Genomic DNA, 13,262 nt, shown 5'->3' with positions numbered 1-13,262 from the left:
ACAGGGTGGTAGACTACCATTTAAGTCAAAGAGTCATTTAGAGGAGGGGAAAAGCCATTACTGTCCACTAAGGCTGGGCAATGGCAATAATCTTGATAGTCGTCTCTTGTCACTAATTTCCTCATTTAGTTTAGAAAATTGGTGTACTGATAGAACCTGTGAAATTGTGTTAATTCCTGCTCTTTCCACAAAGATTATGTTATCTGTCACAGCTTGCAGCCTTGTGCTGTGCATATCTCTACATTTTCTGCAGTATAGCACTGTATCTTGTCCTTTCCTTGCACATATTAGTGAACATGATTGCACTAACTGTCAGCTCTATTCCCCACACAGCTCTAGGTATTAAACTATATGAACATGCAGAGGAAGCTGCTGACATACTATACCACACACACTCTACATACTGTACATTCACATCACTTTATAATGAGTGAATGCTAAGTACACAGACACACAAACACGCCTGAATCTGCACATTGGGCTGCAGGGTTCATAAGCTGCTGCACACAGTAGTTTGCACACGTCACAGTCGCTCATGCACTCATGTAAACTTGTCCCCTGCCCTCCATGACTGTTCCAGCGGCTCGTCTCCATATGGCAACCAAGGCCGCTCGCTGAAAGACTCTGCCGCCGTCAAACATCTCAATTAAAAACACGAGGATAAACAGACAGACACTGAAGAGAAGAACTCAAAAAGCAGCTGTAAATGAAGCAGCTTTAAGATATGTTTTACCTTTCCTTTCATCAAACCCTTTTACACTACATGAGTGGACCAATAATGCCCGCCTTAGTCAGAGACTCCCTTGTCTCTTGGTGTAAAGATCCATAGGGGATGAGCTGGAAGAACAGAAAAGGTAACTGGGGCAGCACCCAGGATGATATACGGTGAGTAAATGCACATCCTATGCTGTTATACCATAAGAAGCTCCTATCAGATGTTCATTTCAGAGAAGAACACGCTTGAGGCTAAAACTTTGTGCTGTTTCCATTTATTGTTTCACACTCTCCTGACTGGACTTATGAAATAATATGATAAAGTTGCGTATATTCTTTTGCCTGCAGCGTGTGCTCCCCCTGGATCTTTATGGATTATCCAGTCATTAGATGAAAGGAACAAACCCTGCAAGGTTCAGTTCCTTAGGTAGTCAGTGTGAATTATCTGCTGTTTATCATTCATCTTCTTACATATTGATTGTTTCAGATGATAGAAATTGTGTTTGGTCAAATGGCTATAATTACCTGAACCGAGACAGGATACTGCGGACATTTCTTCTGCAAAGAAATAAGATGAATAAACTGTTTGTCCTCGCCTCCTTCTTTCAGACATTCTTCTACAACTTTAATCTTTGTTGTTTGGCTGCAGTTTCCTCCCGTATCTGTCACTCTCCTCGCATCATAACCGCTCCTGTATTTCTTTTACACAATGCTGCTATCAGGCTCCTCGCTCTTCATTCCTAACATAAAAGGCGCACAGTGCTAGCATTTCCATTTCACACGTTTATGGGCCAGTGACTCACGCAATACATCAGGGCAGCTCATCTCAATGAGTGACAATACTGAAGGAGCAGTGTGGTAGAGTGCTGCGAGAAGCTCCAGTCCTTTTTCCTTTTCCGATTGGTACACGACGACCTTGCAGTCCCACGGCTGACAGTCAGAGAAAAGAGGACCTTGGTGTTCTCAGATTGTTTCTTTTATTCTGCGTGCCTCTGTTTGACATGATTACCGGAGGTGCAGCTGCTAGTTTATCACCTAATAAAATTGTTTTTTAAATTAAGTGTTATGTTGCAAAGTGGTCGTTATGTTGCTCTGCATAAGAACAAATTGTACCTTCTTTTTCCTTTTTTCCCCATCTTCTTTGTCTTACATGAATATGACAGCATTTCTATAATGTGTATGCGTCATAGATATAGCTACAAAACAGCCTATACATACTGTATACCACTATATACACTGAATACCACAGCTGACTGAAAATCCTGATGCACAAATTATATCTGCTATCTATTTGGATCTTGTTGCTAAGATAAGATTAGATAAGAACATTTCAAGTTCAGGTTTCTTCATTCAGAAAGTTGAGAAAATTCAAACAGATATACAGTGTTAACTGTATATTTTTTGCAGGCTATTTTTTATATTTTGAACATGACCACATAACGTATTTGTCAGCATCTATAGTGACTTGCCCTTTTGGGCTATTGAATCCTTTTAATTCTGGCTGTATTTACCACTTTAAAAATGTTATCCATGCCATTTGTTTGTTTGTTTTTTCAGCACAACCTCACCTTTATGACCTGATAATTATTTTTTCACTTCTTACTGTCTTACTGGATCAAGTTTTTGAACACGAAAAAACATAAAATCATGTTGTTGTTTTTACTTGCACACAAAAATACTCCATGAAGAATTTTAAATGTTGCAAATGTGAACACAGGTTCAAAATATAACATACAAAAGGTAAAATGAAGATAAGATCTGGTTCTATTATTTTATATTATATATATATATATATATATATATATATATATATATATATATATATATATATATATATATATATATATATATATATATATATATATATATTCCCTTATCTCCAGTTTTACTTGGCCTATCATCATCAAACAAAAAACTGACTGGGAGCTTCAAGCCAGTGCTTTAGAGGGATATTTGATGCTGGTGTGATCAGTGACTCCAGAGGGTGAAAATTTCTCCCTGGTGTACACACATATACACATATATCTTAATATATACTAAATAGTGGGCCACTTGTTAATGTAAAATAACTCTACCTGCTCATTAATAGCCGACAGGTCTTGAAATCAGTCACTATTTGTCAAAATCAATTTTTTTTAGGTTGCATTGGTGATCTTCGGTGGTTAAAGGCATAGTTCAGATGTTTTGAAGTGCAGATGTATGAGGTACTTACCCACATTTGGTGTATTACCTGCAGTAGATGATGGTTTGCGCGTTCCTAGTTTGGAGACCTTTACACACGTTACAGGCAGGAAACAAATTAGTATATTGCTCTAGACGGGGACTGTCACAAAACATATTTTAACCACCTAAACAAAGGCCCAACCGTATTTAAACTTACTATTGCACCTATGCTTCGCTACCAACTACGGGATTCAGACCAAAACAGCAGATCTGCAGCAGGTTAGAAAGCATATTAGTGCATTTACGTGAAAGAACGTGGCAGTACTACGGTGGAGAAAAGGTGGTGACAAATGAAACAGCTGTGGATATCAACAGAAATTGGTGGACATATTGTAAATATGTTATGCACATAAAAGGGTATAACATTTTTATGGTGGGCCTTTGTTTGGGCGATAAAAATAGTCCCAATCTGCAGTAATACAACAAACTGCATGCACACAGCGTCATCATTGTTTGCAAACTGTAAAAGGGCATGTTATCTATGAAAAAGAAAAAGAAACCAAAATAGGTTCTCAACCCAATATATATATATATAAAACAATTGAAAGTATGGAGGAATCTGTATGAAATTGTCTATATTCCTGTGAAAAAAATGTTTATACTGTATTTATTGTTTATACAGAATGAATAAATTGTCTAGTTGAGACTCCCATTTTACCACTGGTTGGAGAAATGATTCCTGTCTGTGTTTGTCATCTGTGTGTAACCAGGGCAGTCTGGTTCGCTGATGTCATTTGTTCTTGTCAGAGCCATTGTGGACTCTGTTGCGGTCAGCTGTTTTCGCTGAAGCACTAGCACCCGTCCCCGACATAATTGGTGTGGAGAGAGCACGTAACGACTATGCATTTATAATGAAGAGAGATTTTCAATCCTCATAAACAGGAGGCGGGAGAGTAGAGATATGACAGGGAAGAGGGAGGTGGAATTAAGCCCAAAAAGGTGATGTGAGGGGTTTATGCCATATATATCTGCAGTGAATATATGTTGAAGGGGCTTTTGATGGAGTTGGCAGAGTGGCAGCTCTACACTGCAGTGTGTGTGTGTGTGTGTGTGTGTGTGTGTGTGTGTTTGTGTAAACGTGTGTGGCATGAGCTGTTTGCATGAAGGAGTGGGAGTCATCTCTCTCGAGTCTTATGCAGTATATTGCCATGTTAATGCATTCATGCATGTGTGTGCCACGGCATCAATTTAATGGGACACACAAATGTGTGTGTGTGTGTGTGTGTGTGTGTGTGTGTGTGTGACAGAAGAAGAAAGAAACTGGAGAGGGGGCACGAGATAAGGAAAGGAGAGAGACACCACCGAACAAAGACATCAAGCATTTTTTTGAAGATAGTACAAAAAAAGCAGCTGTAAGTCTATTGAGCAGCCTGTGCTGTGTGACAGCTTCTTGGCTCCTCTTTTATGATAGACGGAGAGTTTGGGAGAGTGTGGACTCGAAACTGAAAGAAAGAAGGACAAGTCAGATAAAAAGAGACAGAGAGAACACCAATTTTGTCCCTTCGAGGGGGAAATAGCATGTTCCCCCTTGTCTATCACTGACTCGAGAACCATTAGCTTAATTATATGGATGAACTGAGACTGGAGTGTATGTGTGTGTGTGTGTGTGTGTGTGTTTCACAGAGAAAGACAAAGAGATTTAGACACAGTGTATTAGTTTGGAATTAACATGGACAGAAAGATGGAGCGATTTAATTAGATGTCTTTTACCTCTGTAAAATTAATACAAAGTCTGCATTTAATAAGAGATGCTGTCTGTGTGTGTGTGTGTGTGTGTGTGTGTGTGTGTTTGTGTGTGCCTGTATCGCGGACTGACGGTGATTAGTGTACAAAGACTGGAAACAAGCGGAGACAACTAGTCAGGCAGAAAAAAAATACTGATTTATTAACACATTGCACCTTGTTTGTTAAATTTGTATGTTATGAGAAATGTAAAAATGGCTGCGGGGGGAGCTGCCCAACTGCTAGATAAGAACGTCAACAACTTTCAAATTTATCTGCGTATTTTGAAGATTTGCATGAGAAAACAAAGTTGTCCTATTAGAAACCACTTTTTTGTTGTTGTTTATTCCCTCGCACAAACTCTACTTCTTCTGCTGTTTACTGACAGATTAGCCTACAGCAATACATTACACTGCCATCTTCTGACCAAGTATGTTTATGCAGCTTTATTTATTTGCTCTAAACGAGTTGATGGAAACATCCCTAAATCGCATTTCCTTTCATGTGAAATTTCAAAATTTTGCTTCAAAATTAGCTTTTGGCTTTCATGGAAACACAACCACTGAGTAGTTACTTTATCATATTCAATGCCAACATGTTCATATTTTTGTGTTCTATGAAATCTGTACATGTTACAAGACAGGGCTTATATATGACATTTATAAATAATTTTCACGACTAGTACAACTAAAAGAAAAACTGTCATGAAGTATTTTCAATTAATCATTTTCACTGAGCGCGGAATCTGCCCTCTTGGCAAGTGACTAATTAGGCGACTATAAATCCATTATAACTAAATGTCTACCCGCTTGTCTCCTGAATGAGTCCCTTGTTCCTAAATGATTCAAAAAGTAAATAATTTAATTAGGTGACATTGTGGTTATGGTAGTATTAACCATGTTAATATTATCACGTAGATAACATTCAAATTGTAACAGGGTCCACTTTGTATATGGGCACTTTGGCTTAGGAGCTCAACTGATATTGTAATTGTTGCCAAATAGTCAGTAACAAGTGAAGTTTAGAATAACAAGTAGCAAAGGCAAACATTACCAATTTCCTGCAAGAAAATCGGATATATAGTGTTAACCAAAACATCTTGCTCGCCCCCTGGTGGCTGGCTGCAGTATATGTCATAAACCCCGCCCCCTCCATGCTAAAGGATGGGACATGAACCAGAACAAAAAAATCAAAGCATGTGTCAGATAAATGTTTCGCAAAAACGGTGTCTGTCATTTTAGGACATTCATATCACACTGTTTGTGTTCATTTTCCTGATGAGTTTGGTTTTAATAAGTTATTTGATGCTGTTAAATGTGGAAGTAACATCATGATTGACAGCTGCGATTGACTTGTAATTGGCCCGGCAGGTACTTGATTCTGCAGCTCCACCATCTGATAATTGCTACGCAGACTCTGGCTCCAAATGGGCAAGATGGCACCTTCGCCTGTATTTTGACCAAATTTTAGTTTGTTTTTTTTAGGTTGATCTGTTCTTTGTCAGTGGAATCAATTTGCACATTTGTTTGTTCACCCGACTGGCTTTGTCAGTTTGTCAGTATGTTTGCTGTCCCTATTTTTTATGAGAATTGGTTGTCAATTCCCAACAGAAACCTGGCAGCCATAACTGTCAAGTCGTGCTCTGTGTCCGGGATATTTTGGCACCATTTTTGTACAGTGGGAGGAAATGGAGACGTGTCATCCATATGTATATATATACTCTATGTTGAACCAATTAAATAACCTGAATAGGTCTTATGCTTACATATATATTTGCTGCTGTTGTAAATAAAGGATTTTTTCTGAGAAAATTAAGAAAAATGTAGAATATAATCAGCTTAGTTAGTTTAAGTCTTCAAGGAATAAAAGCAAGTCAATTCAGTGTCCTCCAAAGTGACAAAAACAAGTGTGTGTGTGTGTGTCTGCGTGTGTGTGTGTGTGTGTGTGTGTGTGTGTGTGTGTGTGTGTGTGTGTGTGTGTCTGTGTACGGGGATGGTGGGGAGATGCAGGAGGGAGTGAGGCGAAACAGTCACATGCACAACAGACTGTCAAGTAATAACTCCCCGCTGCCTCTCTCTCTCTCTCTCTCTCTCTCTCTCTCTCTCTCTCTTTCTTCCTCTCTCTCTTCCTCTTGACTCCCTCCATCCTCCTCTTCCTCCTCCAGCATGCCGCTCTCCTCCCCTCTCCCCTTTCCTCTTCGTTTTATATCAACTTGAACTATTCGTGCATTTAATGTCTAATGATACATGTAGAGCTCTCTCTCACTCTCTTTCTCTCTTTGCCCCCCTCCTCCTCTTTGCCTCTCTAGTTTCTGCTCCTCTCTTCGCCACCTGTTAGTTAGTCTCCCTCTCCTCTCCTCTCCTCTCCTCTCCTCTCCTCTCCGCACTGGAATCCCCTTCTTTTTTATGAGGAGTTTCACACTTGCACTATCAGTGAGGTAAGTCAGCTGTGTTTTTCTTGTCTTTTATTCTGAAATAACAGGTTGAATGTGCTAACAAGGTTGCATGTGATCATTTTCTGTATTTTTTCCTCTATGTTTCACACCTGCTTTATTTCTTTCCTTCTCTCTCACCCTCTGTCACCATCATTATATCTTCACTTTATTTCTCTGTTTGCTTGCATGATTTTCCCTGCTTACTGCTTAGAGAATAAAATCAGATGCAGTGAAGATGAGACAGAGACGGACACATTTATCCTGCATCATTATCACAGCAGACATGTGCAACATGTGGCAGTCTGCTTTTGTACCTTCTTACCTGCTCCCTCACTTCTCTTTCACACCTTCCGGCAGGCACACACTGAAGTTTACTCATCCCTGTCTGCCTGAAAATATCTTGCCTCTAATTGACAAGTGCTCACTGTCACTGTTGTTAGCTATAAATGATGCGCTGACTGTCAGGCTCTAATGAGTAGCTACAGTGTGCGCCACTGTACTATACCATCTGCCTGTCAAGCCAGCAGCTTGTTATTTAAAGGTGAACGGAGCTCGCCGCAGGGGCCCATTGTATGTAGGACACAAGAAGAAGAAGAAAACCAGCCAAGAGAGAGGGGGAAGAGAGCTTCTTATATGCCTACAGGTGGAATAACGTGGTGTCTGAGAATGTCTGACAGCGAGATAATGACAGAAATAAAAGAGGGGAGAAGAAGAGATGAGAAGAGGTGAAGATGAGAAGGTAGAGGATGCGGGTTGAGGGAGGGAGCGTCCATGCCTGTGATATGAGTCTAATTTAAAGTGAAGGAGCTAAAAGAGGAAGGGGAGGCGGGGGTCGCATGTTGCACAAAGATATTCCTGACTGCTGGCTTCCAGCTTCATTCCTCCCTCTGAAACCTATGTCACATCAGGAATATACGCAACAGGGCCACGCATGAAATACTGTACTGTATATGGTTGCATAACTAGCAGCCAGGGGGCTAACTATGCTGTATCTAGCTGACAAGTTGTGGCATTAATATACTGTAGTTTATAGGAATTATGTAAAGTAGTTAAAGCATGTGCTCCGAGGGTAAGAATTGTGTATGTAAACGAGCTTTTAGCATGTAAGAAAATCTGTTGAAGTGTGAGGTACCTTGTTATTGTGGGTGTTAGAGCTTCCCAGCAACAAGATGATGATGAAAAGAGAAGATGAGAGGGAGAATCCAGCTGGCAGCATGAGAGCGATCAATCATGAGCTCCCTGTGAGCTTCTGCTTCCCCGCGAGCTGCGAGCCACCAGGCCCTCCGGCTGTACGTGCGCCGGAGCTGGTGGAGCTGGTGGAGCTGGTGGCGGTGGTGGAGCTGGTGGTGGTGGTGCTCGGGCAGCTCCAGCTTACGGCCACATCTGCCAGGACTGGGAGGCGACTGACTGTGCACATTATATCAACAGACACAAGCCTGCAACAGCTGCACTGTGTGTGTGTGTGTGTGTGTGTGTGTGTGGAGGGATGAATTAATGATCTGACGGAAGTGTATTGACATGTATGTTTGATGGCATGCCTTTGTGAATGTTTTTATGTGCTTTGAGGGATTATATATCGCTCATAATGAGAACAATCATTATCATCCACTCATCCGAGCTAATTCATCTTTGTAATCAATTCTGGTCATAATCATAATTATCACACAGAGTTTCATTACTTTGTTTTCACCTTCTCTTTCTTCTTAATGTCACGCAATCTTCTGCTTAATTTAAGATCATTTCACTGCCGTTTAATTGTTGTGCCAGAATGAGATGATTTACTGGAGCCGGTTCATCTTTAGATTTGAAAAACTGTAACAGGAACCGCAGAGTCTCGCTCTGAAGTGCAGGAGTCTGACATTATCTCTGCGCCACTTAATTGAGCAGCGATGAACTCTGACCGGTTGTTCAGCGCTTCAGAAGTCATCAATTTTCCTGTTCTGGTCCCTTAGTGGTACCAAAATGGCTGCTACTGATTTTTCAAAAAGGCAAGGTGTCCATTATGTTCCACTCCAGAGCCAGTGGTCTGTCAAAGTCCTCTCGGTCAATTGAAAGGAAGTTTTCTGGCTGGCACGCTGCAGCAGTGGCTTAGAAGTTTGTTTCATCTCGAGCCAAGAAAAAGCTGGATGAGCTGCGATGTGTGTCGCTCACTGCAGCGAGACTGGACCGTACATGATAAATGACCCTCACTGCCTGTAATTCTGCTGAAGGTCAACAGTCAGAAGCAACAATTTCAGAGCCACTTTCCGACAGGGCGCCATCGGTCATATTGACTTCATGCCGGCGACTGCGGGGGCGGAAATTAATCTGTTTGCTGGTTTTGACCCACTAACAGAAGTAAGGGGACATGACGAATAATTATAATCTTGACGTCCTTTAGACAGCCATTAGGGGAGCAGATGAACTAAAACCTTTTTGACAAGATCGATACCTCCCTCATGTCTCTGTACAGGCAGCAGCAGGTTAGCTTAGCTTTGAATAAAGACTGGAAAATAAGAAAGGCTTCATCCAAAGGTCCACCTACAAATAACACACAGTGGTTGCACACATCCAAATACTGTTAAAGACAGATGCTGGACCAGTAGAAGACATAAAAAACATTTCCACACACTGTAGCATCAACAAGTGATGTTTTGATATTTATAGAGATGCCATTTTTAAATGTAGATGCTCTGATCACATGATCATTACATGATAGTCCTGGTGAAACACAAAACCCACAGATAAATGAGTATGTTGTGGGTCAAATTGACCAATTTCAAAGTTTAAAAATCTAAAAAGAAATAATTTAAAGTATTTTTTTTCATCAAAAGAAAAAAATTAAAGTGTAACAAAAAAACAAACAACCAACATCATGTAAAACCATTGTATTTTATATGTAGGACTTTCCAATGTACATTTAAAAAAAAAAGTTTTAACATGCATTTTCTATGAAAAAAAGAGTGAATGATCTTGATTGATCCATGATCTGTGAGAGGTAAAGAATACCATTGCACTAATTATTGATTGAAATGGTTAGTAATGGAGTTATTAATGAAATAAAAACAATGTTAATTGGGAAAACGAACATTACAGAAGGGTTAATCGCATATACAGTATATGCATGTTAAGACAAACACATATATACATTAAAATCTTCTCAATCTACTCATCTCAAGCTACTGGTTTGAGGTTCTTACTTGTATTTTTTCTACAGAATATATGTGTGTTTGTCTTAAAATGCAAATGTAACCCAACTTATTGCTCACTAGAAGTATCATGTGACCCGAGAGTCTACATTCTACGTAACCAAGTCTGAAGTACAACATTCAGCAAGTGAGTGCAAAATGATTTTTCGATGCATCAAAACTTTTAACTTCCATACATGATAGACTTTTTTCTAACTTTGCTACTATTTGTTACTTTTGAAAGCGTTATGTAGACAACAAAATTCAATTATACTTTCAGAAAATTGCCTAAAAGTTTTTACACTCGCTTGAGGTGGTTTTTATCTTTTTCGAAAAATAGTTGATGTGCTCAATGGGAGATGGAAACACTACGTTAGCTTTTAGCTTTTCAGTGGTGGTGGTCGCGCTCAGTCACCCTCACCTAAACTGATTAAGTGGCCCAGTTTAAAGTTGTTCCTCATCAGTCAAGTCAAGTCAATTTTATTTATATAGCCCAAAATCACAAGTCACAGATTTGCCTCAAAGGGCTTTACAGACTACATGGTACGACTCTCTGTCCTTAGACCATCACATCGGCCGGGGAACAACTCCTCAAAAAAACCTTTTAACAGGGAAAAAAGAAGAAGAAATCAGTGTGATGCAGAAAACGCAGGACAGGAATGTGAAAAATCTACATGGAAATTTTCCACATGATGACTTAACACAAAACAAAAAGCCAACCGACCGAAAAACTATAGTATACGTCTTGAGATCATTGGGATACGATGAATATGGTAAATGGTAAATATAAATGCTGTTCCCACACACATTCATACACTGGTGGTCGAGGATACCTTACAAGGTGCCAGCTGCCACCATCAGTAAACATCCATTCATTCTCCGACGATGCAGCATCAGGAGCAATTATGGGTTCAGCATCTTGCCCAAAGATACTTCAACATGTAGGCTGCCATGGTCAGGGATCGAGCTGCCGCTCTACCATGTGAGCCACAGCCGACCAGTTAAAGCCGCCCATGTGCATCTTGTTTAGGATCATTATGTTTCACCATCTAATTGGTTTCACCATAAGGAACGTACAGCCAGATCAGGCATACATAATGTAGAGAAATGGATTTTAAATTCAGATTTTTCTGCATGAAAACATAATCTTTCCAGAGAGAATCACTATGAGCCTAAGAATCAGTTCCCGTCACCCCTAATTACTGCATAGGGATGATCAAAAATGCTTTTCCACTGACTTGTGTTTATGGGGATTAATTTCCGTCACCAGAATAAAGTTAATATGACCACTGTTCCTCACAATTTATTCAAAAGCCCCCCTCTGAGTCGTCTCATTTTGACATGTCTAAACTTCACCGACAGTCAATTTACAGACAACACGGAGGAAGTGCAAATACTCACAGTGCAAATATTCACTTCTCAGTTTCAATCGATTAATGCAGAGAGAGCAGAAGGTAGTCCAGGGGGGGTTTGTGCAGTATTGAGGACAGAACGCCCCCTCAAGGCCTGCTGTCTTTAGAAAACAAAAGCTGTTGGATATTTTGTAATACAGCCCCCTCTTTTTTATTTTGGGAAGAGAGCAGACACATCAGCCTCGTGGTCAACTCCTCTCCCCGCTACCACAAGTTTTATATAATCACCGGGACTCTTTCGTCTATACGAGTATACTGAAGAGCCTGTAAAGACTTCATCTCGTAATTACCTGCCTGGCTGTGGAGGATTGTTAACCACTTTAGATAACATGTGCCTCTCAGGCTCACGCACACACTGCCATTTCATCGAGGATGATTAGGATTCGGGGGAGACCCCTATTGTACGTTATTCTTTATCCTCGCTGATAGGCTTGAGATTATTCAGATGGATTCAATTGAAATGCAAATTGGTGCACATCCTCTGCTGTATTTTGTCACTTTATGAGTAATGTCTTTCTTTTTAAGAGTTCTAATTATGTTGAAGGAGGTTTCAGTGATGGAGCCGTGTGAGATAAATGCTTCCTATCACAAGTTCTCTTTCTTGACTATATGGCAGATGGAAAACTCCTATAAGATGTTATGATATCTCAGTGCAGGCCAGACACAAAAATCATACTTTCACCAACCATCCTACTCACCTTGTTTTGCCTGGAATAACAGAGGTGAAATTGAGATCAATAGCTCATATCTGTGAATCAATGCGTTGGCTGTTGCTTCAGCTGAATGCATTCAACATTTTCTATTATTGCTTTGCTTAAAAGTGTGATATAACCGTTCCTCCCTCTATCTCTGACAGCCCTATGACTGTGCGAAAAGGAAAACGTTTAGGCATCTCCATACAGGAGCACATGGCCATCGACGTATGCCCGGGCCCCATCCGCCCCATCCGTCAAATCTCTGCCTACTTCCCTCGCCTGTCACCCACTTCCTCCTTCTCCGAACCGCTCTCGCCCAATCAGGTGGCAGCTCCCACCACTCTCAGCCCTGGCAGCACGGGGCAAGGTGGAGGGGCCGCTGGAGGAGGAGGAGGAGGGAGCAGCGGCCTGTTGTCACCGCTGTTACCAGGAGCGGCGGGCGGAGGGGGGTCGCTGTCAGCAATGAGCAGCATGGACACCTCCATCGAGATTGACAGCTGTGACAGCGATGATAACAGTGAGTCACCTGAAAGTAACAACCTGGTTTCACTTTTGAGCCCAAGAATAGAAATAAACTCATCACAGATGTGGGACGAAAGTTCTTGAATGATTCAAAGAAATCCAAACTGACCTTTCGCTAAAGTGCTGTTGTGTCAAGGTTCCTGTTGTCACACATAACATTATGCTGTTTGCAGTGATGACAGTGGTGGGTTTAACATCAACACTCTTTTTTTAAACAATAGGGTCTTGATTTCACACATAAGTAAAAAAAAAAAAAAAAAAAAAGCAGGCTACTCATTTGTAATAGACAAAAGTTGACTTGCAGCAGCCAGTTGGCATAAGCTAATGCTAATTTAAAACCCTAATGAGTTGGTTTAGAACACTGTGGCCAGCT

At 40.6% G+C, this 13,262-nt stretch overlaps 1 protein-coding gene across 1 annotated transcript in view; it reads left to right on the top strand.

The window, feature by feature from the left end:
* The first annotated feature begins 6,638 nt into the window (after window positions 1-6,638).
* Window positions 6,639-13,262, top strand: part of LOC131960037 (double C2-like domain-containing protein alpha) — a 30,413-nt gene continuing 23,789 nt past the window's right edge. Inside the window, exons 1-3 of the mRNA XM_059325246.1 lie at window positions 6,639-6,711; window positions 6,968-7,096; window positions 12,529-12,884. Of these exons, the coding sequence (XP_059181229.1) occupies window positions 7,065-7,096; window positions 12,529-12,884 (388 nt within the window). The 5' untranslated portion in view covers window positions 6,639-6,711; window positions 6,968-7,064. The remainder of the gene's footprint in view (window positions 6,712-6,967; window positions 7,097-12,528; window positions 12,885-13,262) is intronic.

Source organism: Centropristis striata, chromosome 21, assembly GCF_030273125.1.
Source record: "Centropristis striata isolate RG_2023a ecotype Rhode Island chromosome 21, C.striata_1.0, whole genome shotgun sequence".
NCBI classification, from domain to species: Eukaryota; Metazoa; Chordata; class Actinopteri; order Perciformes; family Serranidae; genus Centropristis; species Centropristis striata.
This window is presented reverse-complemented; position numbering and strand designations above follow the sequence as displayed.